The sequence below is a fragment of the Drosophila busckii genome, chromosome 2R (genome assembly GCF_011750605.1).
Source record: "Drosophila busckii strain San Diego stock center, stock number 13000-0081.31 chromosome 2R, ASM1175060v1, whole genome shotgun sequence".
NCBI lineage: Eukaryota > Metazoa > Arthropoda > Insecta > Diptera > Drosophilidae > Drosophila > Drosophila busckii.
In genome coordinates, this window is record NC_046605.1 from 5,820,727 (window position 1) to 5,840,824 (window position 20,098).

Genomic DNA, 20,098 nt, shown 5'->3' on the forward strand with positions numbered 1-20,098 from the left:
TTTAAAATACTATAGCAAAGTTTTAGATTAAATTAGCTGTTATCTTAGCAATCCAAGTAAACAATGATTTATGTGTAACTCAAAGTTTTAAGCCAAACAATTTAGCATTTGTTAGACCCGGCAGCATAGGCAGCCAAAAACACAGCCGGCACAAATTTTTCCATCGGCCAAAGAGTTGGCAACACTGTTTTTACATAACTCAACAAGAGAGAGCAGGAGCAGAACCTTTGCATTTGTTTAACTAAAATTTATAATGGCCAGCTCAAGTACACAGAAAAAGGACGCGTGCACCTTGTGCGAAAAGGTGGGCCTGAAGCCATTCACCAAAGAGAACTTATTTGGCTATTATATCCCGCTGCACGGCCTGGTATCTTATGCAGCCCTTAGCGTCAACGTCATGAATCCCCAAATTGTGCCGAAATTGCTGCCCAAGAAGGATCTAACGAATGTATTTCTGATTTCAACTGTCCTCGGCAGTGCTGTCTATATCTACAATCGGCCACATTTAAAGAATGTGGATAAGCAGAAGAGAGGTGCGTACGCATTGGTTGGAGCTTCGCTCTTCAGCATGGGTTCAGTGCTTGCTTGGGCGTTGATCAAGTCCGCATTGCCACAGGATAATTCGCTGCTTGCAACACTTGCTGGCATAGGCACTGGCGCAGCCATTGTAAAGGTTACCACGGATTACATTCAAGAAGTTGACAAGCTGAAGAATTAGGGCAGTCTAAGATGCGGTGGAAACGCTGATGACGACTTCTATATTGTTTTTACATTAGGTTCATTAAGTTGCAGGCTTGCCCAGGGGCATAGTTTGCTCACAAACTCATAAAGTAAAACAAATATGCTAACGTATATATATGTATGCTGCATATTTGAATAAAAATTTTTTAGTGAAAAAAAAAATGCAATCTTTTAATCGCCCAGAAAGTAAAGAGTTACGTTTTGCGTGAAGACAAATTCAGCATATTAAAAATTGGTTTTTATTTAAAATTAAACGTACCTTTAATTGCCTTCTCTTAACGTCTAATAATGCTTAACAATTGAATTGTTTTATGTGTTTGTATTTTCAATCATTGTGTAGTTTATTGATTTCAAAAAAGAAATTGTGTATGTAAATTTTCTTAAGCGCCAATACTTATTTACAAAATGTGTCTGGGGTAAAAACATTCTACAAATTGCCTTAGCGACATTAAATTGACGACTACGTTTATTGTATATTTATATATATAATTTTAAAATTTTGTTTTGTATTGCAAAAAACATACAAATTACGCATAAACTTAACTTTTAATACGCATACATACTTTACAAACATACAGTGTGGTCTGGGCTTAACTACATACATACATTCTATCCAATATACGTTAAAAAATCAGCTAAACATCACTGCAGCAATTTTGTAACGTGAATGCTCCTCGAAACAACTAAATTATGAATACATATTGCATTTACAATGTGTGTGTGTGTGTGCCTAGAAACAATATAAGCATAATTGGAAGATGCGAAGCGATTTCGACTATTGCAATGTTTTTCTGGTCAATCCATTACCGACGACCACAACACACTTGACGCCTAGCAACAACATGGAAAGCGACGCAGCAATGCCAATTGTTGTTAGCAGCATTTACTGCACTTTCAATTGCACTTGCAGCACTTCGCGTAGCTCGTGCAGCTCTTGTGGTCCCTGCATAAGGCGTTTAACACCACGCGGCAGTCCTCGACATGATGCCAAATTAATTGAGCTCATGTGCACACAATGCGTGAGTATTTCCTTAACTGCCTCTTCCGAAACGGATGAACCGCAAAGATTCAAGTGACTGCAATGGAATATAATATTGTTTACATTCTTTATAATTAAGTTTGTCTCATATATACTCACGCCATCGGTGACTCGCTGCCCTTTTCAGCCAAAGCGCGCAAGGCATTATCTATAGGCTGTTGCACATTTGCCCAGGCTAGATCCAGTTCAATAAGACTATGCGCCCATTTGGAAGCAATAAGTTCCAGACCAGATCTAGCATAAGATTTAGAATATTTAGTTTACGTTGTTGCATATAAAATAACAGTTAGGCTCACCCCACATCACGTGTAACAGAGCAACCCGAGAGAAATAAATGCTTTATATCCCACGCGGGCAAGCGAATAAGACTCTCGTGCGTTAGGCGCGTGCAATTGCGCACATCCAGAAGCTTAAGCTTCGAACTGCTCTTTAATATACGTTGCAAATGATCGTCGCTTATGATACGGGATTCATCCGTTAAAGCGGCAACCGACAGCTCTTCAAGATTGGGAAAGCCAGGTGAGTCCATCTACAACAAGAATTGTTAATAAACGCTGTCCGCCATCTACCAGCTGCAAACTTACAATCTCCTGCATGGTAGCCGTGCTGGGCGTTATATGCGAATTGGTTACACGCAGCACTTTTAGCATTTGACAACCATGCTGCAGTTTTTCAATGTGCAGCACGCCATGCGATGTTGCATAGGTGGTAACATTTGAGAGATCCAATAGTGTTAAATTCGGACAGTGCGCCTGTGAAAAAGAAAATGTATATCTTAAAAATGGTTTAACTTGGTGTGTGTCAATTCAACGCACCGCCAGCACGCTAACAATTTGTGGTATGCCCGCCAAACGGTTGTGCGCCAAGTGAAGATGGGTTAAACGACTGCCCATGGTTTGTAGCGCGTTGCAAAGTGAAATGACGCCCACAGCGCTTTTGCTGGCATTCATCTCCACCTGCAAGAAATACAATATAAATCGTAAGCACATAGATATAACAATTATTAGTTTAAGTTAACTTACATTAACTGAGCTCAAGTCTAAACGCTGAAGCTTCTGCATATTGTCCACTAGAAATGTCAAATGATCTGAGGTGAAATTTTTCCAGCCCGCTAACGTAATGCCCAATAGATTTGGGCAGCCGCTGGTAAGCTTAGCCAAAAAGCAATTTATATCTGTTACTTTCCAATTAGCTGCAATTTAATCAATCATCATAAATTATTATATTCAAAATATACTTTCGTTTTCAATCCACTTACCAACATTTAATTCAGTGCAGGCACTGCAACGATTATCGACAAACCATTTGAGTTTGAGTTCCGTGCGATACTTTTCCTTAATCCATGTTGTCAAGTCCATTGTGCGCCAGAGCGTTGGCCTCAGCGACACCTGTCGCCAAAGCGAACACACACGCCCCAAGCGAAACAGTGTCGGCAAACAGCCCTCCTTGTCAACCACTTGTTCAAATATCTGTAAATAATTTGAATTAATAAAATAAATAATTGCAATTTGCTATTAAATTATCTTACACGAAAGAGCACTTCTTCAGGTAACTTTTCGCCCCAGACACTTTGCTCCACGGGCTCAGCCTCTGTTGCTTGGCCGGCAGCACTAGAGGCTGTTTTCTTTTGACGTTCGCTGCTATTGTTGTTGCTGCTGCTGCCGCCACCACCGCTTCCGCCACCTCCTCCGCCTTTCTTTTTGCGCGGTTCGTATTCGCTTTCGTCACTGTCCTGTTGCTTCGTCTTTGGCTTACGCACACGCTTGCGTGCGGGCTTTGACGCAGCTGGAGGTCTGTGTGCCGGTGTTGGCGTCGGTGCGACAAGTGGCAGCTCTGCTGCAGCAACTGTATCTGACTTTTTGATGCACAATTTAATGCCAACTTTGTTGTCGCTTATTTCGCTCTCGTACATAGGCAACGGCGACGGCTTGGACTTGCGTGCACGTGACGCACGTGGTGATGTAGTTGCAGACTTGTTAGTCTTCTTGTTGAGCGCTGTCACCAGCGGCTTTCCCGATTTTGGTATAGTGCCGTTAATTGCCGTTGCATGCTCCTGTTCGCGCTTTGGCGTTGATGGCTCTTTTACTGACACGAGTTCATCAATTGACTGTTTTGATTCTGGCTCTGGCTCCGGCGAATGTTGGCCATCGGATGCTGGTGAGCATGAGGTCGATGTGGCCGTATTGGTCTCATCTGTTTGCGTTTCCGATTTGGGCGGTGACAAAATATTCTCTGGTATAACTGTTGTTGCCGCTGCGCCTGTGCCTGTTGCTGCAGCTGTTGTTGCAGTTGCAGTCGTTTCAGCCGCCAGCAGCTGTGGTGGCGTCTGAGATGGTGTCGACGGCGTCAAAGTGTTTATGTCCACTGTTGCTGTGGTTGTTGACTCTTTTACGCTTAAGCATTGCTCATTTTGTGCCTGCACATTTTGTGTGTCGACTTCCATTGGCGTTGCTGTATCTGTTGCGCTTTCTTTGGATTCTATAGCAGGAATAGCTTGCTGTTGCTCCTCTTGCGTCGCTGTGTCTTGGGCAGATGCCTCCTTTTCAGTGTTTTGCGTCTCGCTCATTTTTATACTCTTATGCTGTAATTGAAAACAAACAGAGAGAGAATTTATTAAAGAGCGGCCGGAAAATCGATGCAATAACAACTCAACCCATTTTGGCGGTCTTTCCCAGTTCTCTATACGCTCTCATTCTTGAGCGTCCTCCTACAACAAAAAATTACATTTGTATTTTTGTTTTTATTTTTATTCGTTGTTGGGTATTCAATAAACAAGTTGCGGTAGGGTAGCACCGACACACTTGCCCTCTATGTTTCACCACACTTGTGTTTCGGCTAACTTTAATCACAGCAAACACATCTGTACGCGTAGACTGATAAGACTCTTAGCTGATGGTATTTTCACTTGTGTAATATGCACTAATTTGAGATACAAGTAGATTTTTCTACGCCAGGCCAAGCAGCTATATTTGTACATACATATATGCCGCCACAATCGCAGGCAGGGTGCAATATCGGTGTTCAGCAGAGCTGACTATTTACGCTCAGTTCGCTGAACGAGTTCCCTTATATTAATGTTAAAACTACAGTTTAGTCGTCTGTTGGGCCCTTTTTTTATTTACTGTTTACACTTGATTAACTTATTTATTTATATCCTAACGTATTTCAACGCTTTTATCTGAAAGTTAAGCCAATCTAGGAAAGTATAGTCGTTCAATTTAATTGCTTTCTATTATGAACGAAGAAACACAACACTATCAATCAACTCACCACTGAAGAGAGGTAGGTACACAAATGGTGAGTTGAAAATCTCACTGTCTTTTTACTCGCTCGCACTCACTGCGGTACCATATAAGCGCTACGCGAGAGCAGTACGGAGTATGCGTGTATTTGAATTATTCGATTCGGTAGAGATTTTTTCATTTAGCGTTTATGGAAATTTTAACGCTTTTGCAGTCAAAACTATGGCTTTTACATTTTTCACTTGAAGCACTGAGCACTTATTTATCACGGCATCGGTAAATACTCCCTCATATTTGTATACACGGCTTAACAAAAACTAATTTCACCCAATTGCAACGACGTAGAAACTTTAACAGTGTGTGTTTCGTTTTGGGTTGTTGTTGCACTAAATTAGAGATGTGATTTTGCGTTCATTTTAAGTGCTTTTTTGAGCCACGAAAATGAACTGAATCTATTATGTTTGGCGCTAATTATCATATTCAAGTTTGTCAAAAAGAAATTAAATACATCTAAGAAATATTTGATAAATCAGATAAATATTAAAATTAAAACAAGTTATTAAAATATTGCATGTATTTCATGTGTAACTCTTCGATATCTAGTTATCGACCAACCGCCACTGCTCCACGAATTAACACTTAAACGTTGAGATTTGAATTTAAATAATATTATTCAACAAATAATTTACAAATAAACAAATTTCAATACTCGTAATCCAAGTTTGCGATTTCTGGCAGAAGTTCGAGATCCTTATGAATTTCCAACCAGCGCTTAGCATGGTAAGTTGTCTGGCCATACGTGCGACCAAACTTGTACAAATGTCCAGGAACATGGCCAGCATAGCTTGGACACATGCCGTGGTTGTTGTGATAGAGCACAAAGTGGCCAACATTAGGACATGTAACAGCCGGACTGCTCAAATCCTGTCCACAACACCACTTATCTCGCTTTTTCTTGTACATGTAGTCGGAGAACGTACAGAGAGCATGATGTGTTAGCACTTTGCTGGGCTCGCCAAAACGGGTTACAGCCATGGGAATATGAGCCGCGTAGCCATTGATGATAAACTTGTCCTCATCATCATCATCCAGAAAGTGCGGAGTGGTAAACTTACTGTAAGGCAGCTTCTCAGTTTTAGGCGGACACTTTTCCATTTTGATGCCCTTGGAGCGACCGCTTACAGGCAACAAAGGAGCACGATAAAATGTATGTGGCAGCTTAGGGATTAGTAAGGAGTTAGTCCCAGGACAAATATATTTTCCTTAAAGCCACTCTTACCAGTCGCTCATTCAATTGGTGCTCGAAAAGACCTTTGCCGCTTTCAAGCAGATCCCGATGACGTAGCGTCCGTTTGTCACACCGATACAACTGCATCAGTGTCTCATGCTGAGCCACACCAGCTGTGGCAGCAGCAACATAACGTTTGCCCGTCTGCTTGGGCAAATTGGGCACAAATCCGGCATAACCCGGTATGATGGGATGCTGATAGACCGAATCTACAAATTCCTGACGATCACGCAGCACCTTTAACTCATGATCCGTGGGATAATCCTTGAGATCAGCCTTAGCATGTATGGGTGCAACAATTAACTCTGGTGCATGATTGATACATGGATCTATAAGCAGCTGGTGAGTTTGCCTGCCATAAGTTTTACCCACACGATCACGGTTCTCAGTGCAGTGCCCAGTGTAACTATATTAAAGCATATAAAACGTACAAAATTAATTAGTTAAATTTAATTACACTTACCCTGGGACCAAATGCGGCTGTGGTATAATGGTTTGATTCATTATTTAAAACACGAATAATTTTGTTAAACTTTAGCTTAGCACAATTTCATAAGAAAAATATATTTACAAACACTTATAAAAATATAAAGGTGCACTTTGATCCCACATTTAAAATTAAACAGTTTTAAACTCCAGCTATGCGCAACATTTCGGCTATGTTAACAATCTTCTCACGTGGCTTGCCCCTTGACTTGCCGGCCTCCGTTTCATATTTATCAATGCGTTGCCAGCCTTGCCAAGTGACAATGGGCATGTTGCCGAGCTCTAGACCAGGCTTGGATGTGCTTGTATCAAAAGTGTTTGCTGCAATATCATCGCATATAGTCTTGGCAACAGTAAATGCGCCATTCATTGTGGTCAAAATAACGCCTGTAGGTCCTGTGCCCAACCAACCGGCCACATATAGTCCCGGCTCAATGCTTTTCGTTGTGCTGTCCCTTAGCACGCGTCCTTGCAAATTGCACACTTGCCCAAGCGCTGCATTGAAGTTAATACCCGTGTCCACGCAACTGGATTTGTATCCTATGCTGCGCAGTATTAAATCCGCTGGCAAACGTTCCGTTTCAGTTGTAGTCACGGCAGCGTTATCCTGCAGCTGCGTAACGGCAAATTCCATTTCATTGTTAGCAATGGCCTTAGGTGCTCGTAGAAATACAGGAAGAAATTGTTTGGAGCCTGGAGTGACTTTACTTTGGGACTGCTCGCCTAAACTCTTCAACATTAATTCGGTCAATCGCTTGCGTGGGCGCTGCAACTTGTCCAGCTGATCAGAAATGCCTATGGGTGAAATGATGATGCGACGCGTTTGGGGAAAATAATTTGTTGACTCACCTGCAAAGTCATCTGCACGCCAGCAGGTTTGTACTTTGGGCAATTTGAGCATCTCACGTAGCTCTTTAATTGTAAAGGCAGCTTGCAATGGACCACGGCGACCCACAAGATGTACACGCTCCACCTTACTCTCAGCAAGAGCTGCCAGCGCATACTCTGTTGTATCCGTAATCTTTAAAGAAGTTAAGATTAGTGTAGCTATAGACTATTTTCCGTTTGTTTTTCTTTTCTTACCTTCAGCGAGTCAAGGGGGCTTAGCAACATGCGCGCCACATCCACAGCTACATTGCCTTGACCAACAATGGTTACATCACGTCCACTTAAATCTGGCTTCAGGTGCTCCGCACCAGGCAAACCATTATACCAAGCAACGAGCTTGCGAGCTGAAATTACATGAGGCTGCTGCTCATTCTCAAGTTGTAACTCTCGATCCTGATCAGCACCGTAGGTGAGTAGCACAGCGTGATAACGTTCTCGCAGCTGCTGCAAACTTATATCCGTACCAAGCGTTACGTTACCAAAGAAACGTAAGCGCGGGTTCTCTGCCGTCTTGGTAAACGTATTGATGACGTTCTTGACCTCCGGATGATCAGGCGCAACTCCAAAACTGTAATGTTGATTTGCATAATGGCAAAAGTCATTAGTTGATAAGTAAAAGAATGCTTGGAATGCACGCAAATAATAAGTTCGTTTAAATATAAAACGACTGCGATGTGGTAGACAAACAATTGCCAATTGCGGCTTGGACTCAAAATGTGTTTGGCTATTGCTCGACTTTGCGCTTGCCTTTGGCTGGTTTGCCAGCTCTTTTATGTAGCTGCTGCGCCTCTGCCCTTATGGAATCTAGATGAAGTGGGCTGTAAGTATCGCAGCTCTTGAGTATTTTTATCAATTTTGATAACAATTCTTCCTCTTCTATATTTTGTAGCCTATTTTAATGGAATATTTCGCTCTGTCGTGTCGCCAATTTTTGGATCTGAGGACAGTACCAATAAAACCTTTCCAACCGTTTAAACTAAGAATATTCACTTACCGCACTAATCCAAATGGTACCGGCAGCTTCTCGACAATATCCACTGTACAATCGCTCAGCTGTTTCAACAAGTATTGCGCGGCATAGAAACCAGCTGGGCCAGCGCCCACAATGCAAATACGTTTGTTTGCTGTCGCCTGCTGCACATTTTGTAACGTAATTGCACTTGTCCTAAAACTTTTGCTATAAATATTTAATAATTTATGCTTGCAACATAAAAAATTACTTGTGAAATTCATATTTGCTTAATCTTTCTATTTAGCGTTGCCACATGTGTGCGGCAATATTCACAAACTTTATTAATGTTATCAGTCGGCAATCTGGCAGCACTGTTGCTAAAGTAGCGCGAATTTTAAAAATACTTCCTTTTTGAAGTTTGATGGCTAATTAACAGTACAATTTATTAAGTAATTTGATGCTTTCAACAAAATCTATTAAATTATTGAGCTTATAGTCCATTCAATCACGGTTCAGTGCCAGCCAGCGCTTGGCATCGACCGTAGAGCGACCAAAAGTACGTCCAACATCAAAAATCTCACCGGGCACATGTCCACCATATCTTGGAAGCAAGCCTATAACGCGTGGATAAACCATGCCATATGTATTGGGGAATGAACGACCAACGCCAGCACTCCGTATTGGTACCCATTCGACGCTACGGCGAAAGTACATGTCGTTCGCGGGGCTGCACCAGCCTCCATCCGACAGATGGAAATCAAAGCCCCCTAAATGCAACTAAAATTAGATACCTTTATAAAGCAGCAATTGATACTTACGATTTGAATAAGACATGTTATAAAATAATAATATAAAACTGTATATTAAATTTATGAGTGTCCCCGCACACGTTTCGAGAACTTAGACTAGTGACAAGCAACTATTTATGAACTGACGTAGAAAGCTTCGACTAAACGATTTATTTATTTGTCATGGCAACCAACTTTTAGTAAGAAGTACATTTTAGTATAAGGTATAGCTAATTTAATCTATTTTTTTTTTATGAAATATAACAATTCTACCATTGTCAATGATTAGGGTGAAAAGCTATAAATAATAACTTCAAACGAAAGAAACTACTAGGTGATTGAACTACTGTACTACATGCATAAAATTCTACAATTTAATCAGTTACAGAGAATTTATTTAATGAGGCATTTAGAAAGTGCAAGTTATTTATCAATTTAATATAAATTTTATAGAATCTATTGCACAGCGTCTAGGCTCGTTCAGAAGAAATATATCGTCAGCTATGGGCTAACTTAATTCGACTTCTTTGACTTCTTCTGTTGCTTGAGCTTGAGTTTTTCCTGCTTCTTGAGTTCCTTTTCGGTCAGTGATTTGTACAATTTAAAGCCAAACAGAGCTGCAATAACAAACAAAACACAACGTTAGAAAATATAACTTGAATTTAGAATTAAAATTAAAATAACCAAATACTGAGACGATAATAAATATCACAGCTACAAATACAGAAGTTCCATAAGCTTTCGAAATGTTTGTATGATGCGTTAAACGGCGATCAATGCGCTCAATTGCTTCCTGAAAGGAACCCTTCATTTCACTTATAAACTTGTGGCGATCGCCATCCGTAAGCGACTCAATTTTTGTCTGCAGATTGCTAATTTTTTGCATCAGATCCTGTGCGAATTTGCTATTGGGCCCTGTTTTGGCCACAATAGACTCAACGGAGCGCTTTAACTGCTCAACAATGGAGTCATCGCTGATGTCAACACTAGAGCTCATGGTGCTTTTTTTAAAGAATTTTTATGCGAAATTTCTGATCTGCATTGCCTAGCGCTTACAACGTGCTCAGAGCTTTGGACTATACTTTTTATACTTTTTTTTTTTGAATTTTGTGGTGGATTTCTGTTTATCTTATCGCAAATCGATTACCTATAGAACGAAGCCAACATTTCTATTTCATGTTTACGCATGAGAGCACTAAACCAACGCACACTATAACGCAAAGAGTTACGAGTTACGCTTTGACAAACAAAAACTGATAAGTGTCAGTCTACGGATAGCATTTGTATAGGGTATTTATGAATGTGGGTACTCGGCTTACCAAAAACGAGCAGTATGAGCGCTATCATTACAATGAATATCATGTAATCCCTCGAACTGTGACCCGCGACTGCGCCTGCTCCATACTGTTTCATATAGTCCTCCGCTGATGGCGGCTTTGGATTAAAAATGCTTTCACGCAGCTCGGCACGCTCATCATCGGTAATACCTTCCATACCCTCTACCATTTTCCATATATCCTCTGGACTGGGCATTTTAAAGTCGCCATTGCCCGCTGGCACTGCGAAACCCTGATCACCGCCAGCTGCAGCTGCAGCAGCCACATCCTCTGCGAATGCCTGCTGATTTATGGGATCTTGAGCCATTCTAGCTTTGATTTCTAACAAAGTTGTGTGTGTGTGTGTGTGTGCTTAACTCAAGTAGGCGGAGCTTGCTTAGCGATTGATTGCGTCTACATTGAGAAAGGAGGTGGCAAAAGTTAAAATACAAAGCGCGTAGTACAAACTAATGTATAGGATCACATGCAACTACAGCTTAATTTGCCATGTTAAACTTTCGAATAATTCCTTTTTTTTAAACAATTGACTTAATTCGTTTATAACAACACATGCTGACAGTGAAGACAGCTTTGTTTTTCTAATGAGTAAAGCTAAAGCTTTATGATCAAAGGAAGTTGCAAAAAATTCAACGTGGCAATTTGTTCATTGGACACTACATTTCCCGTATCGCGCCAGAAACTGAACTCACATTGTTTAGGTGAGATATTCTAAATGTTTGACCGCTGTTAACGATGCGCTTTGGCAAACTGAGCGCTAAAAATAAAAACTAAATTATAAATTGACACTTATTTGTAATCTATTCGCTTATTTTTCATTATTTGTGTGATATGCGCGCTTGTTGTTATTGCATTTTGTTTAGTTGTTGTCGTTTCGTCTCTTCGTTCTTTCTGAACGCGTCAGCATATTTTTTCAATAGTACACTAAAGAAGTTAATAATAAATAAGAAGCAACTAAAAGGTTCGCGATAAGATTTTTTAAAAATATTTAAGAGGCACTCTTATCAGCTCACTGAGTAACAAATCCAAAGCAAAACCTAAATGCAGCTAAAAATTTTATGTCGCCTTTGCTCTCTCTCTCTCTCTATCCAATTCTTTTAGTGGAAGATGAAACATAATAATGATTTAGGGCTGGCTATCAAAGCATCAAAGCTTATGTTTGCTGGCCTCTTATCAACAATCGAACAGTAACAAAAAAGAGACAAGAAAAAAAGCTGTATACGTACGCAAGAACTAGGGAAACTGGCAGATAAGGAAGTGTAGGTACACGTATGCTCCAAGCGAAAAACAAAAGACTTTCAAATTATAAAGAACTCTTAAACCGGCTTAGCTGCGGTATAAGCGAGCAGTAGGGAGTGGAGATAAGTGAAGTGGGCAGTTGTACAGGTACATATTAAAAGAGAGTGGTGAAAGTTCACGCCCCCTTTAGTTATGGGGGTTTATTGCCAATTGCATTTTGTGTTTATAGCAAAGGTAAACACTAACAATACTCACCTGCTAAGCCAACAACAATAACAGCCGGTATATAAAATGCAAGATTTGGAATAGATTGTTGGAATGGTGAGCCGGCATCTGTTAAATCGACCATTGTGTTTAAATTCTTGAAATAAAACAACTACTGAATAAAACTAAGGTACAGCACAAGAAGTCTATCGCTGCTCCGGGTTTGGATTTATAAAGTTTAACTTTGAATATGTTAAAACACGACTTGAAAAGTTATGAAGGCAACTTAGGGATGGGAATAATATTGCCACATCGATAGAGTATGCAATATCAGTTCGATAATATATGAATTATATTTAGTATTTTTTATTTTGAGTACTAGAAATCACTTGACATTTACGAACACTGTCTATTTGTCAGCTGTAGATTGGCGTGCAATAATTATTTAACAAAATAAATTTTTGTGCTTAAAAACTTTGCAGAAATGAAGGTTATCTACAATACTCTGTTTAAGCGCACCTCCACCTACGCGGTTGCCATCATTGCGTCGGCTTTCTTCTTCGAGCGCGCAATCGATGTTACCTCGAACATGATTTTCGAGTCTGTCAACAAAGGCGTAAGTATTCTTATGTAAGACTGTAAGGTGCCATTGAAAACCCATTTTATCCTTATTGCAGAAACTCTGGAAGGACATCAAGGGCAAATACGAATAGACGAGAGGCTGCAGCTAGTTTTAAATTAGGCAATGACAATGTCGCATTGTAATTAGCATAAAAATAAACGTTTATTCTAAACGAAACAAAATCCGAAAGAAAACTAAATTTTATTTCGGTTGGGTTGTTGTGGCTTTTGCTATTTCCGCTTGTTCAAAGACTTCCCAAGGTTTCTCATGTCGATAAGCATCCCAGGGTTGAGTGTTTGGTAGTCTTGTAGGCTCCTCAAAACTGACACCGTTCGTCTGTACAGCTTGAAGCAATTTTTCCAGTTTGCTACCGGGCACAGGCTTAATGTTGCAGGTCATCTCTGTTATACCTGCCTGAAGACAGCGCTGGGCGAGCACGCGTCCCAGGTTCACAAATGCCGAAGTGTCGTTGGTTTTGTACAACTGCTGCTTAATGGCCCACTCAGATGTGCTGGCGCTGAGAATATTGCCGTTCTCGTAGTGTTTTACATCCGCACTGACATAACGCCCACTAGTGGTGATCTCAAGAGTGTGCCAATAAGAACGGCCAGGCTTCTCTAAGTGATACCCGCCGGGTTTGTAGGCAATACGTAACCTCTCCAAATTGCGCGGATTCCTATTAATCACGTAGTTTGCATCGCTTGCCGGCTTTGTCAGCTCCTTAATCTTGTGCAGTACACGGGCAGACGTCAGAGGGCGTGCTCTACGGGACATGTTTACTTTTTAAACGAATTTTTTTAATAACTGGTGGATCCGGTCGATATCTGATAGGTGTTGTTCGATAACGATAACTCACGTTTGATGTTAAACAAACATAACAGCTGATTGTATAAAAAATTATAGATTTATTTTGGATTTCTTTTGGCTCCGAGCACTTCCACAGCTTTCTTTGCATCAACAATTTCCCAGACATGCGCGCTTCGGCCAATGTGCGCGGCAGGCACAAAATTTCTTCGCATGGCCACCAGTCCCCCACAAACGCTCACGCCAGCATTGGTCAACAGCTGAGAATTCAACGGTCGGCAGAGGAAGCGGCGGCAGTGGAACAAGAACAAAATTGCAAGTGTATCGTTTAGTAAAAGACACGGTTATGTAAATCGTGCTTACAAGCTGTGCAAAATTAAGAAACAAACGTAAACATATCTTGGAAAGAAGTCGTCCTCATCATGTTGATGTCCATTGTATATAGAAATCTTCACGGATTAAGGGGGCCTGCCCTGAACTTGAACCTGATTGGCACGCGTAGCTTGTGGCATTGGCAGCTACATCAACTGCAAAAAAATGTATATGGTCATCATATTCACATATTGGGGGCAAGGACGCGGGTAAGCGAAACTTAGAGGCACGCGCTTTCTCTTATCAATGAATACGTGTATCTAAAAAGTGCATGTGTAGTAAATTTTCACCATAGTAAAATTCACCTCTGACCAGGGCTGACTTTGGCGCGAGCTTTTAAACAGAGGCATATACAAATTGTAATCTCTCTGCAGAAGCAACAAGGTTCAACAAAGCGGTCATCTAAATACGCAAAACGTGCTTTCACGACTGCAACACTTTTTGTTTATTACCTTTACTGATAATTGTTGTTTACTGATAGCGTGCACTTGACTGTTGCTCAAGTTCTCTCTTTCTCTCACATGCTCCGCCCTTGTTCGCGTTCTAGCGCGCATTTGTACTTGATTTGTCAAGACTAACACTCAGTTACACTAAAGATTCCCAGCTGCTAGGTTGTATCTATGTCTTCCGCGTAGCAAAATCTTCAAACATAAAAATATGCTAAATTTACTCACCGAACGACAATAACGCGCAGCGCCAAATTTAATTGAATAGCCAAGACACATGAATTTATATTTAACATTAATTGAAGGCGTCTCTCAATTAAATGTGTAAAATTCTGATTGAACTTTGAGTGTCTCTAATAGCACAAAATAGTACATTGTGAGTATTTGTACATTGTTGTGAATTGCGCGTAAAAGATTTTGCACTTCCTTTGTGCTTTTGTCTTCCGTGCACATGAGAGTGCACTTTCCACTCTGTTGCAACAAATAATACAACGCTCTCCGCGATTCCTGTTTCACTTTAGATGCACTCAATTTGACGAGGCACTGCGCATGCCATTAACTCAAAAGTCCTGTGGGTGCTGTCAAGCAAACATCAAATACAAAAAAAAATAAACAAAAAATAGAGCTCGATGCTGTCAATTAAATTATTTAAGCTTTTTAACTATGTATATTAAACAACAACATCACACAAATCAGAAAAGTAAAGTAGTTGTTGATCCTCCATAAGCTATAGCTTAGAATTTGGTATTTAGCGTTATGTTAACATCGCTAGTTGCTATCTCCCATCAGCACTACGTTCAAGCCCCCGAGGCCCGCGCATTACCAGATGATAGAACTTCGGCAGGACTGCAGCAGCCACCGCCGCAGCAGCAGCAACAGTCAAAGGGTGAACAGCAACAGGATTTGGCACAGACACAGTCGTCAACGGATACTTTAACGCCAACAGAGAATAAGGACGGAAATCAAACGGACGGTGACTCCACATCTGAAAAAATGTCGTCTCCTGTCGATGTGCCCTACGACATTAGTTGGATTTTTCCGAAATTACGTAGACCTTCCAAACTTTGGTATTTTACCAGCCAACTTGTGATTACGCTTGTTGGAATATTTAGTAAAATTATTCTAGGTAAGCCTAACCTAACATAACTTACACAAAGTTTCTTTCTGTTACATACTAAAGAGCTCAACAAATGTTTAAACAAAGTGCACTTGGCCATAATTTTTAAATTGCATATTAGCATTTTTAGCTTGTGGCTATATTTAATTTTAGCGCGCATTTTGGTTTTTTTTGTTTTGAGTGTTTTCTGTTTATTTTTCATTTAAATCTCATGGTCATGACTTTGGCGGATAAGCGTAATTTCTCTTTGGCTTATCCCAATGCAAATTCGTAATGGAATCTCTTTCGCTTTTAGTGGTGCTGAACAAGACGCACGTCTTTAACAAAGAACGATTAGTACAAGAAGTTTCTAAGCGGCCCAAAGGCATACCACTTGTAACAGTTTCCAACCACTATTCCTGTTTTGATGATCCGGGCATATGGGGCGTGTTGCCCTTTCGTTATCTCTGTAGCACCAAGTATATAAGATGGTCCATGGCAGCGCACGACATTTGCTTCACTAACAAAAAACATTCAACATTCTTTATGCTGGGTAAGTTTTTGTTTGTATGCGTACTATTCAATTATTAATCCAACTCTAATTTAAGGCAAGTGCATACCTGTTGTGCGTGGCAATGGAGTCTATCAGGATGCTATTAATCTGTGCATTGAGAAATGCGCACGAGGCGACTGGGTTCACGTATTTCCAGAGGGCAAAGTTAATATGGAGAAAGAGGAGTTGCGACTCAAATGGGGCGTCGGTCGTATCATATATGAGTCACCTAAAATTCCCATAATTCTGCCCCTGTGGCATGCAGGTATGGACGATGTGCTGCCTAATGTGGAACCATACATGCTACAGGTGCGTAAAAAGGTAACCATTAACATAGGCCAGCCACTGGATCTAAATGACTTCATAAATGATCTGCGAGCTCAAAATGTGCCAGAGCCTACAGCACGTAAACTTATTACGGACAAAATCCAAGATGCCTTTCATGTAAGCTCTGAAATTTGTAATTATCATAACAACAATTACATATTTTAATTTCCTTTTAGGATTTGCGAATCGAAACTGAAAACTTGCATCGAGCAAGGTCTTAGTGCCGTCAGCCAGTCGGGATGAAATAATTACACTTATTTATTTATATATAATTAAGCCTAAAATGAAGCCTTCATGAAAGAAAAAATTGTATATTTAATGTATTAAATACTTATTAAGTATGCGAAGGCATTTGCAAAGCAGCAAGTAATTGTTGAAACTGTTCGAAAAATAAATTACATTATGTGAATGTTTAGCGTAAGCATTAGAGTGTGTATAGACAGTTCAAATAAAATAATAAATAACTCAACTCGCCAATAAAAGCTTGTATTCATTTTTAATATATCAATTGGACTAAGAATGACTGAGTAAGTAAGGTAAGTATTCTATCAATTGAGTAGGGATCGCTTTATTTAACCTTTGCGTGTCTGAAACTTTCAGTTCCATACCAATTTTAAAATTTACGCTTATTTCAATTTGCCGCAAGAATTGTTATCGAACAGGACGTATCTAACATCGATTATTTAAACCGGTGGCAGCGCTGTCAGGCTCAGCTGTAGTAAACAGCGAAAAGCACCGTTACACGACAATAAAAATGTAAGAAATAAATTGTTGCACAAACAAATCAAAAGACTAAAAGTAATTTTATATAAATATGACTACAGGTCTTTAATAAAGGTTGCCAGCAAGGAGAATGCATTGGTGCTTAACACACCAAAGCGCAATGAGCTGCTTAAGGACGGTTTGTCAGAGTCAAAGTCCAACAAGTGCCAGATTTTAGGCCGAGGAGCCTATGGCACAGTTTTTAAGGGTATTTATCATGGTGGGTAAAGCGTGCTATAGTAAATGCAGCTTTATTGACTTTATATTTATTAAAGAGCATGCGGTAGCTGTGAAAATAATAAGACGCTGCGCTGTGTCCACGATGCACAATGAGGCACATATACTCAACTGGAAGCACAAGAATATTGTGCGCCTCATAAAGCTCGAGTCTACGCTTGAGTGTGGTTTGCTTATAATGGAACGGCCGAATGGTTTATGCTTGCAACGTATTGTGGATACAATAGCTTTGCCGCTGTTGCACAGAACTCTGTATGTAATTGATATAGCCAAGCGTTTGTTTACTAAATCTTACTTTACAGCATTACTTTGGATATCTTGGCTGCCTTGCGTTACTGTCACAGTCAGCGCATATTGCATTTGGATATAAAGCCACCAAATATATTGGTGGCTCTGGGCATCTCCAGCATCGACAAACATTGTCGATTTGAACGCCAGTATATATGTAAATTGTGTGACTTTGGCTCCTCCATCAAGCTGGACGAGCCGACGATAAATAAATGCAGCGCCAGAGGCACTTTGCGTTACATGTCGCCTGAAGCTTTGCGTGCAGCGCCTTTGAGCAGCGCCGCCGATATCTACTCTTTGGGCATCACCATGTGGCAGCTGCAGGCACGCCGCCTGCCTTATCAAACACTCAACTGCAACGAGTCTATTGCCTATCAAGTGGTCAAGCATGAGTTAAGACCCGATAACTATGCGCTGCTGGAAGCGTTAAAGCTGAGCTGTGAGCCAGCATTCAATTTACCTTTGAGCAACTGCTACTGTGCTGGCACCAAAGAGCAAACCGTCGATGTCGTTTTAAGCTATTTGAAAAAGTTTAAGTCACCGTTGGATGTTGTACTATCAACTGATTTGTGCAAGAAAGCAAACTCGTTGGCGCGCCGTAATCTAAATTTTGAAAGCGCACATGGTCGTGTACACAAGCGTAGTAAGCAACGCAAGCAGGCGAGATTAGCACAGTATTTTGTTAATCCATCCGTTACTACTACAACTTTTGGCTTAGAATACGCTTATAGTGAGCTGTATAAAGACTGCTGGCTCAGTCAGCCGGAGTTGCGTTTAAGCGCATCACAGCTGAAAAAGCGTTTAGAATTAATCTTGTCAAAGTGCTAAATGTAATTGTAATTGTAAATTTGTATTTTGTGTAAGCTAATTTTGTAATATTTATGTATTGTAAGTGTAGTCTTAATTATTTTACAAACAAACATTTATGGTTGGTTTAATAATTTATATTTTTCATAACTCTTTTTGTTTCGTTTATTTTTGTACTTGCTACGCTAAGAAAATACATTTATAATGTTTATACGAATCTAAATTAATAATTTCTCATTTTTGTCGAGCGTAGTGCGTTTGCTATCGGGTGTATATATAGTAGTGTGTTATGTACTTATGTATATATGTAACTCATACTTAGGATGTGTTGCAAACAAAACAAGCCGCCAATTATAGATTCATCTGCACTTGTTGATTTTGTTTTGCAGACGCTTTGGGCTCACATCGTGGCTACTTAGAGAGACTAACTAGAGTGTTTAGTAGAAGAGGTTCGTCAGTGACTTGGATGTCTAAATAGTAGGTTTATATATATATAACTATATGCTATATACTATTTACAATTTATTGTTGTCGTTTGTTTTATGTTCGTATCGAAACCATACATATACATATACATACTTTCATATGGTATTGTAAAGATGTCTAAATTATTTCACCGTTTATTATACAAATTTCCAACTGTCGGGTAATACAAACTCTCTATCTTTCTCTCTATAAACTGCCGCTGTTATCTATCAACTATAATATATATATATTCATATAAATTTTTGTGCGGAAGACTACATTTTTACTTTTATAATTATTATTACTGCAGTAAAGTTAAAGTTCTTTAGGAAAAGTTTGTTTTTGAAATTTTATATTATTCTGTTTGACTTTGAGCAGTGTAGCTGCCCAAAGCTTTGGCTATTCCAAATATTGTTTATAGTAGTAGCTATGGAGTTTTACAGAGATTTCTTATCAGTTGGAAATGCAATTTGGGAACACAACTCTTGGCTGCTACGAGGCGACACTCTACAAAATCCGTATAGAGCGTGTCGAGCAGAGGTATTCGCAATAATAATGCTCAAAATACTTATTATATAGTACAATATAAATATGTTTGTATTCGTGAATACAGTATAAGTTTGCTCAACTTTCTGCTTCTGTTTTTAGTTTGAATATATCACAATTTAGTCTTTTTAAATCTTTTTCAATATAAGTATATAGTATATATATATATTTATATATCTATTGAGGAGCGCATTTCGCCGCCCAGATTGCTTTTTGTTTTCCTTTCCCTTTCAGCAATTACAAAAAATACTTTTGCCTAAAGGCTTCACTCTAACGTTGTATAGGCCTTATGCCTATGCTTGAAATTTTGCGTTGGGGGCGTCTCTTAACTTGCATAGGAACGTCGCACGGGAACTGGCGGAGGAATTTTGGATTTACGTTGCGGTTGCTGCTGCTGCTGCTGCGTTGCAAGCTTCTGCGTCGTTTGTGGCGAAGGTGACGAGGGCGTTGACGAATTGGAGTTGGTTGATGAAGTGGATGTGGAGTTGATGCATGTTGGTATGCGGGTGGGCTGTGCCTTGTGGCTCTTTGGCAAATCCGTTGACTTTGTTTCCTGCAATGCCGAAAATTTA

The 20,098-nt window shown here is 40.0% G+C and overlaps 11 protein-coding genes across 17 annotated transcripts in view; 4 read left to right on the forward strand and 7 right to left on the reverse strand.

The window, feature by feature from the left end:
• Positions 1-57: 57 nt before the first annotated feature.
• LOC108597632 lies at positions 58-873 on the forward strand. Its single transcript, XM_017984277.1, has one exon. It carries the CDS (start codon positions 254-256, stop codon positions 716-718), a length of 465 nt encoding a protein of 154 aa, XP_017839766.1. The 5' UTR covers positions 58-253; the 3' UTR covers positions 719-873.
• An 85-nt stretch (positions 874-958) lies between these two features.
• Positions 959-5,391, reverse strand: LOC108597752 (F-box/LRR-repeat protein 6). Its single transcript, XM_017984461.1, has 9 exons — positions 5,051-5,391; positions 3,309-4,361; positions 3,039-3,249; positions 2,803-2,972; positions 2,596-2,736; positions 2,365-2,532; positions 2,077-2,309; positions 1,880-2,014; positions 959-1,817 (listed from the first exon to the last, which is right to left on the reverse strand). Exons 2-9 carry the CDS (start codon positions 4,344-4,346, stop codon positions 1,625-1,627), a joined length of 2,289 nt encoding a protein of 762 aa, XP_017839950.1. The 5' UTR covers positions 4,347-4,361; positions 5,051-5,391; the 3' UTR covers positions 959-1,624.
• Positions 5,392-5,668: 277 nt separating this feature from the next.
• On the reverse strand, positions 5,669-6,882 carry LOC108597735 (UPF0605 protein GA14893). Its single transcript, XM_017984430.2, has 3 exons — positions 6,774-6,882; positions 6,302-6,716; positions 5,669-6,240 (listed from the first exon to the last, which is right to left on the reverse strand). Exons 1-3 carry the CDS (start codon positions 6,812-6,814, stop codon positions 5,725-5,727), a joined length of 972 nt encoding a protein of 323 aa, XP_017839919.1. The 5' UTR covers positions 6,815-6,882; the 3' UTR covers positions 5,669-5,724.
• Positions 6,872-8,917, reverse strand: LOC108594774 (NADPH:adrenodoxin oxidoreductase, mitochondrial). The gene is made up of 4 exons (XM_017979913.1): positions 8,679-8,917; positions 7,880-8,252; positions 7,646-7,817; positions 6,872-7,591 (listed from the first exon to the last, which is right to left on the reverse strand). Exons 1-4 carry the CDS (start codon positions 8,915-8,917, stop codon positions 6,939-6,941), a joined length of 1,437 nt encoding a protein of 478 aa, XP_017835402.1. The 3' UTR covers positions 6,872-6,938.
• Positions 8,918-9,044: 127 nt separating this feature from the next.
• LOC108597772 (UPF0605 protein GA14893) lies at positions 9,045-9,557 on the reverse strand. The gene is made up of 2 exons (XM_017984487.1): positions 9,455-9,557; positions 9,045-9,403 (listed from the first exon to the last, which is right to left on the reverse strand). The coding sequence occupies exons 1-2, from the start codon at positions 9,468-9,470 to the stop codon at positions 9,138-9,140; spliced, it is 282 nt and encodes a 93-aa protein (XP_017839976.1). The 5' UTR covers positions 9,471-9,557; the 3' UTR covers positions 9,045-9,137.
• Position 9,558: 1 nt separating this feature from the next.
• Positions 9,559-12,482, reverse strand: LOC108597771. Of its 3 annotated transcripts, XM_017984484.1 has the most exons (3): positions 11,451-11,543; positions 10,744-11,154; positions 9,559-10,041 (listed from the first exon to the last, which is right to left on the reverse strand). In XM_017984484.1, exons 2-3 carry the CDS (start codon positions 11,066-11,068, stop codon positions 9,938-9,940), a joined length of 429 nt encoding a protein of 142 aa, XP_017839973.1. In that variant the 5' UTR covers positions 11,069-11,154; positions 11,451-11,543; the 3' UTR covers positions 9,559-9,937. The 3 variants fall into 3 exon arrangements, with proteins under 3 accessions (XP_017839973.1, XP_017839975.1, XP_017839974.1); XM_017984486.1 differs by lacking the exons at positions 10,744-11,154; positions 11,451-11,543 and adding an exon at positions 12,253-12,482; XM_017984485.1 differs by lacking the exons at positions 10,744-11,154; positions 11,451-11,543 and adding an exon at positions 10,109-10,561.
• Positions 12,483-12,610: 128 nt separating this feature from the next.
• LOC108597392 (cytochrome b-c1 complex subunit 9) lies at positions 12,611-13,005 on the forward strand. Its single transcript, XM_017983928.2, has 2 exons — positions 12,611-12,817; positions 12,879-13,005. The coding sequence occupies exons 1-2, from the start codon at positions 12,686-12,688 to the stop codon at positions 12,912-12,914; spliced, it is 168 nt and encodes a 55-aa protein (XP_017839417.1). The 5' UTR covers positions 12,611-12,685; the 3' UTR covers positions 12,915-13,005.
• Positions 12,967-13,662, reverse strand: LOC108597391 (39S ribosomal protein L18, mitochondrial). The gene has a single exon (XM_017983927.2). The coding sequence runs from the start codon at positions 13,595-13,597 to the stop codon at positions 13,025-13,027; it is 573 nt and encodes a 190-aa protein (XP_017839416.1). The 5' UTR covers positions 13,598-13,662; the 3' UTR covers positions 12,967-13,024.
• Positions 13,663-13,735: 73 nt separating this feature from the next.
• On the forward strand, positions 13,736-16,892 carry LOC108597390 (tafazzin homolog). Of its 2 annotated transcripts, none has more exons than XM_017983924.2 (5): positions 13,736-14,208; positions 15,235-15,571; positions 15,858-16,094; positions 16,150-16,538; positions 16,598-16,892. In XM_017983924.2, the coding sequence occupies exons 1-5, from the start codon at positions 14,050-14,052 to the stop codon at positions 16,640-16,642; spliced, it is 1,167 nt and encodes a 388-aa protein (XP_017839413.1). In that variant the 5' UTR covers positions 13,736-14,049; the 3' UTR covers positions 16,643-16,892. The 2 variants fall into 2 exon arrangements, with proteins under 2 accessions (XP_017839413.1, XP_017839414.1); XM_017983925.1 differs by lacking the exon at positions 13,736-14,208 and adding an exon at positions 15,116-15,145.
• Positions 16,893-17,160: 268 nt separating this feature from the next.
• On the forward strand, positions 17,161-18,536 carry LOC108594776 (proto-oncogene serine/threonine-protein kinase mos). The gene is made up of 5 exons (XM_017979914.1): positions 17,161-17,177; positions 17,246-17,403; positions 17,459-17,672; positions 17,723-18,151; positions 18,227-18,536. Coding segments are annotated over exons 1-5 (1,113 nt in total). The 5' UTR covers positions 17,161-17,175.
• Positions 18,537-18,679: 143 nt separating this feature from the next.
• LOC108597289 (uncharacterized protein DDB_G0284459) overlaps positions 18,680-20,098 on the reverse strand; it is a 32,305-nt gene continuing 30,886 nt past the window's right edge. For all 4 annotated transcript variants that reach the window (XM_017983766.1, XM_017983764.1, XM_017983765.1 and 1 more), the window contains one exon: positions 18,680-20,079. In XM_017983766.1, coding sequence (XP_017839255.1) covers positions 19,852-20,079 — 228 coding nt within the window. In that variant the 3' untranslated portion in view covers positions 18,680-19,851. The remainder of the gene's footprint in view (positions 20,080-20,098) is intronic.

Coding starts and splice junctions, on each gene's coding strand:
- LOC108597632 (XM_017984277.1), top strand. CDS start 254: ATGGCCAGCTCAAGTACACAGAAAAAGGACGCGTGCACCTTGTGCGAA.
- LOC108597752 (XM_017984461.1), bottom strand. CDS start 4,346: ATGAGCGAGACGCAAAACACTGAAAAGGAGGCATCTGCCCAAGACACA. Junction 3,250..3,308: donor CTGAAGAAGTGCTCTTTCGT/GTAAGATAATTT, acceptor AATTATTTACAG/ATATTTGAACAAGTGGTTGA. Junction 2,533..2,595: donor AAATTGTTAGCGTGCTGGCG/GTGCGTTGAATT, acceptor TCTTTTTCACAG/GCGCACTGTCCGAATTTAAC.
- LOC108597735 (XM_017984430.2), bottom strand. CDS start 6,814: ATGAATCAAACCATTATACCACAGCCGCATTTGGTCCCAGG. Junction 6,717..6,773: donor CAGCCGCATTTGGTCCCAGG/GTAAGTGTAATT, acceptor GCTTTAATATAG/TTACACTGGGCACTGCACTG. Junction 6,241..6,301: donor ACCAATTGAATGAGCGACTG/GTAAGAGTGGCT, acceptor CTAATCCCTAAG/CTGCCACATACATTTTATCG.
- LOC108594774 (XM_017979913.1), bottom strand. CDS start 8,917: ATGAATTTCACAAGTAATTTTTTATGTTGCAAGCATAAATTATTAAAT. Junction 7,818..7,879: donor GCCCCCTTGACTCGCTGAAG/GTAAGAAAAGAA, acceptor ACTTCTTTAAAG/ATTACGGATACAACAGAGTA. Junction 7,592..7,645: donor GCGTGCAGATGACTTTGCAG/GTGAGTCAACAA, acceptor TTTCACCCATAG/GCATTTCTGATCAGCTGGAC.
- LOC108597771 (XM_017984484.1), bottom strand. CDS start 11,068: ATGGCTCAAGATCCCATAAATCAGCAGGCATTCGCAGAGGATGTGGCT. Junction 10,042..10,743: donor GCTCATACTGCTCGTTTTTG/GTAAGCCGAGTA, acceptor TTGTTATTGCAG/CTCTGTTTGGCTTTAAATTG.
- LOC108597392 (XM_017983928.2), top strand. CDS start 12,686: ATGAAGGTTATCTACAATACTCTGTTTAAGCGCACCTCCACCTACGCG. Junction 12,818..12,878: donor TCGAGTCTGTCAACAAAGGC/GTAAGTATTCTT, acceptor TCCTTATTGCAG/AAACTCTGGAAGGACATCAA.
- LOC108597391 (XM_017983927.2), bottom strand. CDS start 13,597: ATGTCCCGTAGAGCACGCCCTCTGACGTCTGCCCGTGTACTGCACAAG.
- LOC108597390 (XM_017983924.2), top strand. CDS start 14,050: ATGTTGATGTCCATTGTATATAGAAATCTTCACGGATTAAGGGGGCCT. Junction 15,572..15,857: donor ATTTAGTAAAATTATTCTAG/GTAAGCCTAACC, acceptor TTTCGCTTTTAG/TGGTGCTGAACAAGACGCAC. Junction 16,095..16,149: donor TTCAACATTCTTTATGCTGG/GTAAGTTTTTGT, acceptor CTCTAATTTAAG/GCAAGTGCATACCTGTTGTG.
- LOC108594776 (XM_017979914.1), top strand. Junction 17,404..17,458: donor TTTTAAGGGTATTTATCATG/GTGGGTAAAGCG, acceptor TATTTATTAAAG/AGCATGCGGTAGCTGTGAAA. Junction 17,673..17,722: donor CCGCTGTTGCACAGAACTCT/GTATGTAATTGA, acceptor CTTACTTTACAG/CATTACTTTGGATATCTTGG.